A 4,931-nucleotide genomic window follows, 5' to 3' on the forward strand; every position below is an offset into this window, starting at 1 on the left:
CGGGCGGTTACTACTTCACGAGAGTAGCGAAAAGCCCGAGTCATGCGGAAAAGCATATAAACAAAAAATCACCTCTCTCTTCTAAAAATAGAAATTCCCCAAATTCAGCCAAACCCTAACCCTGAGAACCAATCTTTCTTCTAAACCAATCTTCCCTTATAAATTCTCTCATTCTTCACCATCCTTTCCCCCTTTTCTCTAGAGATCTGATCTCTTCTGTTAAAAGTTAAGTATCTGCTAGGTATCCCAAATTCATTTTGGTTGATCCCTTTTTCTTCTTTAGTTTCTTGAATTCTTATTGTTAATGGTGGAAATTTTCAAGAACTTGTTAATGAGCACCCCTTTATCTTCTATAAGGGGAATCTCCGTATCTTCTTTCTTTTCCTTCGGTTCTTGCAGAGAAGGTTGGTATTATCGTAGCGTCGGCCTCGACCCTTGATCACCTTGGCCCGAATCTAGGCCTACGTCCAGGACAGTGACTATTTTTTAAAGGCAAAGGCCAAAAAAGTGATCAGTCGGCGCTATTTTTACTAGAAACTGTCTCTCGGTTCGTAGGCCAGTAAACACATTTCATTTATAAATCCAAAAAATATTTTTTCTCTCTAAATTTAGTTGGAAAGATTTTTTTGTTTTTGTTTATTGGGATCTTTGAGATTAATTGATAAGATGTTGCTTTACAAGACAAAGAAGATTCAACAGGGGAAAGGAAACCGGTTGTTGATCAGCATAACGGTTCTTGGGAGTGCGGGGCCGATTCGTTTTGTTGTGAAAGAAGAGGATCTTGTGGCTGATGTTATTAATACTGCATTGAAAAATTATGCTCGGGAGGGGCGGCTTCCTGTTCTTGGGTCGGATTTGAACAATTTTGTGCTATATTGTCCGGCTGTCACAACAGAAGGTATTGTATTGTTAATTTTTGTGATTATGTATGCATAATTAACATTGGATTTTCCATTGAATTTCTGATAAATAGTTGAATATTTCATCTGTGGTTTAGCTTTGGTTGCATGTGTTAGCAGTTGATATCATAAGGTAGATGTCTTTAAGGGATTTTCCCCACTAAATTGCTTATTTAGGCAATCAATTGAAGTTTGGGAAATTGTTTCAGTTTGGCTTTGCAGAAATTATTTGATTGTCATCTTATTGCTCAAGTTAACAGGCCCGGCACAAGGTAGACAGGGCAAGTGAAGCCTTATCTGTCAGAATGTTTCTCTGCCCTGCTTAACTTTTTCCTCCAATATTTCACCTATCAACCCTTGCCCTATAATAACAGGGGCAGGCGTACTGTACTCGGTACGGTATTGAAGAACTTCGGTTTGGTACACTTCGGTGTTCGGTATCTCAATTGTGCATGCCAAAGTAGTTTGGTACGGTTCAATATTTCTTAGTTTTGTTCGGTACGGTTCGGTGGGTTAGCTGATAGTTTTCTTTATCTTCGACTGGAGTTCTAACAATAGTCCATCCATATAATCCAATTCCATGAGATAGTCGAATTGGTTTGTCAACAACTGATTCGAAGGAATAATGCTTTCATCCATTGCACTCAATCTGTCTTCAAATGTCTAAGATTAGTACTGTACTTGATCCAAATTTATGTTAATCACTAATTGCTCCTTCTAGTCTTTAAAAGCTCCAGCCTTGAAAATCAAATCTGCCAAATTTATGTTCTAACTGAGAATCCGCAGTAACCCAAAAAAGGACAGATGAACCAAATTGGATTCTGGAATCTTGGTATACATATCTGATTGCAGGTCAAAAGTAGAATATTGGACTGGGTTGTGCTTACTGGCTTTAGGGGTTAGACAGTTGGACTTGGGTTAGGAAATGGGAACTTGGGCTGGGCTTACTGAAATATTTCGGTATTTTTGTATTTTGATTTATTGAAGTATTGAAAGTTTAATACCGATAACTTATGTTGTTCGGAGTCTACAAAAATGTTGCCGGGTGCGTGTCGGATCCTCCAAAAATAGTTTTGGAGGATCCGACATGGGTGCGACATCATTTTGGAAAGTCCGAGCAACATAGCCGAGAACTGTACCGAAGTATCAAAATTTTGAAATATTTATACCGAATTAATACCGAACAACCGAAGAACAGATACCGAAATACCGAATTAATTCTGCCCGATCCGTTTTTTTCGGTTTTTCGGATTTTATACCCACTCGTACCCTTTTTGTGTCCTTCCCTAGCTGGTCAGGTTAAATTATTTTCTTCATTTCCATGTTAGTTATTTCTTTAATACTTATTTGTTGTTTACTTTCTCATCATTTTCAAATCTTTCTTGTTATGTCATCGATCAGCAATATTTTTTATTTTCATTTTTTATTTATAAGCTAAATGAAAGAAGTCAAATCTCAATATATTTGAAGTTTAATATAATGACTTGAGAATGCTGAAAGGAAATTAACAAGGATATTGGAAGCTAAAAAAAGTTGCAAAACCCCCCTGCTCTACTTGCAAAATGGAAAATTTCCTACCTGCCGTTTAAGGCTTCAGCCTGCCCCTCCGGTCCAGTCTCGTTGCCATCCCTAAATTTATCTTAGCTCTCTAGTATTGGTTTCTCCACCTGCATCTTTCTGCTAAATATCTACCTTTGTATTGATGCCTGTTGTCTAAGCTGCTCATTGAATATGACATTGTGGAGTTGTGAACTTGAGGCTGTTACTGCTTTTTCTTATTAAATGTTAGAAAGATTTTGGTAGGCTTACCTTTTCAATTTATGTTGATATAATTTTGCTTATATTTGTATTGTCATTGCAGTTCTGAGTCCATGGGAGACAATTGGATCTGTTGGGGTTCGTAACTTTGTGCTATTCAAGAAGCCGCAGGCTGAGAATGCAATTCTTGATGGGAAACAAGCAGCAATGGCTCGGAAGAGAGCTGCGAGTTGGAAGGCATGGTTCAATAAGTCACTCACTCGCAAGATAGTTTCTTACTGAGCAGAGTTGACACAAAGTAGTCTATGTTCTTGTTGGTATTTTGTTCGATTCCTTCTTTGTTAACGTCGCTATGTTTTCGTACTGTGAACTTACAGTTCCCTGTGACCTAACAAATGTGAAATCTTGTTAGTGTTTTCCTGTGATCGTATTTTCTTGATTTAGTCATTTGAAACTAAGCAAATCATGACAGAGTTCCAACTGATTTATTGTCAACTTTTCTTATTATATTCCGCTCATAATATATATTGGTTGATTTCTGTAAGTGCCAGTGCAATGAATGATTTTTGCTAACTATGTGAGGAGCTTATGCTTCTCCTTCCCCATTATGTTTACTTGGGCTTTGTAGCAAAGTCAAAATCAAGCAAAGCATTTTCCCGTCTTTAGACTTTCAACAAATTCCATTCATCTTAGATTAAGTGAAACCAAAGCAACTTTTTTTGTCATTACATGAAAACTCTACAGTTTTTAATGGAGAATATTTTCTGTGAGATTATTTGTACATTTAAGGAGTCCTAACTTTTTTTTGCAAATCCTAGAGGTTTTGTTCTCACTACACAAGTTTTCTGTTGACTCTGAATTGCTTTGCTTTGGGACCTCAGAAAATGTGTAGCAGCACTTATTGGGTTTCCCATGTAAGAATTTCTGGTAGTAATATTCATCATCCGTTGTAAATTTTCCTCTATTCTTTTGAGGGTTTAAATTTTATGATGTGAATATAAACATAAAAATGTGATGTCCATGATGGCGTGCGGACTGACGAGAGCGGTTCAAAGAGAAGGATTGAAGGTTTTTAGACTGACAAGTTTATGAAGAAGAGATGCGGTTGATATCTTAGGCAAATCCCACATTAAAAAGGGAGAAGAGTAAAGTGCTACATAAAATAGATCATAGATCATAAGTTCACTGGATATTGAAGGTTTTCAGACTGGCAAGTTTATGTAGAAGGGATGCGGTAGATATCTCAGGCAAATCCCACATTAGAAAGGGAGAAGAGTAAAGTGCTACATAAAATAGATCATAGATCATAAGTTCACTGGATGTGCGTGCTTTTAGGCTCAATGATGATTGGCTGCAAGGGCAAATCCGTAAGGTCTTTGTGGCCAAAGCGGACAATACATTACCATAACCTTGGGTTGTGACCGATATGGTATCGGAGCTAGACTCCCGTAGCACAATGGTGGAGCAAGACACTGAATCCTTAGAGGTGGGTGTATGTGGCGCCCATGACAGAGGACAGTTTGATGAGGGCGGATAAAAGAGACCAGCAACTTCGAGGTAACAAGCTTCCGAAGAAAGGATGCATATAACACTTTATGTAAATCTCACTTCAAAAAGGGAGAGAAGAGCGAATTACTATAGAAGACATAACATAAGTTCACATGGTACACACGCTTTTAGGCACAATGATTGCATAACCCGGGGACAAATCTTAGGTCTGTTGGGCCAAAGTGAATAATATGTGCCATGAACTTGGGTTGTGACGAGCTAAATTATCACGATAGAGGAGGTGGAAGGCTAAGACACTTACTTTTTTATTGATTTATTAAGGATGTTTGTTTCGTGCAAAATGCTAAAAGCGATGAAGCACTATAGTCAGATTGACTACTGCACTTTCGGTTAAACCACAAAATCTTACAGTTTGTGGAGTATTTACATTATCTGGAAACTGGTTACCTGCTTCTTTGAATTGCCACAAATTTAAAGAAATGAGATCTCTTTAGATTGCCAACTAAAAGACCATGTAGCAATACCAACATAAAATATGTAATAGAGTTATACATGGAAAGTTTGCTTTAAATTAGATTAGGAGGTTATTGTTGAGAAGATGAACTAACAGACAATTTTTCCTACCAACCACAACCAAAGCTCAATTTTTCTTCCTATTTTTCACAACCCATATGACTTTATAAACTTGTTCAAAATGAAGCCTAAAACACAGTCAATCAAAGCATAACATACTAGCTAGTCTTCAAGTATTTATCACATTCAACA

The 4,931-nt window shown here is 37.4% G+C and overlaps 1 protein-coding gene across 1 annotated transcript; it reads left to right on the forward strand.

Moving 5' to 3' along the window:
- On the forward strand, positions 1–3,201 carry LOC104095948 (uncharacterized protein At4g22758-like). The gene is made up of 2 exons (XM_009602198.4): positions 1–898; positions 2,761–3,201. The coding sequence occupies exons 1-2, from the start codon at positions 667–669 to the stop codon at positions 2,937–2,939; spliced, it is 411 nt and encodes a 136-aa protein (XP_009600493.1). The 5' UTR covers positions 1–666; the 3' UTR covers positions 2,940–3,201.
- Positions 3,202–4,931: the final 1,730 nt, after the last annotated feature.

The sequence above is a fragment of the Nicotiana tomentosiformis genome, chromosome 4 (assembly GCF_000390325.3).
Source record: "Nicotiana tomentosiformis chromosome 4, ASM39032v3, whole genome shotgun sequence".
Taxonomy (NCBI): Eukaryota; Viridiplantae; Streptophyta; class Magnoliopsida; order Solanales; family Solanaceae; genus Nicotiana; species Nicotiana tomentosiformis.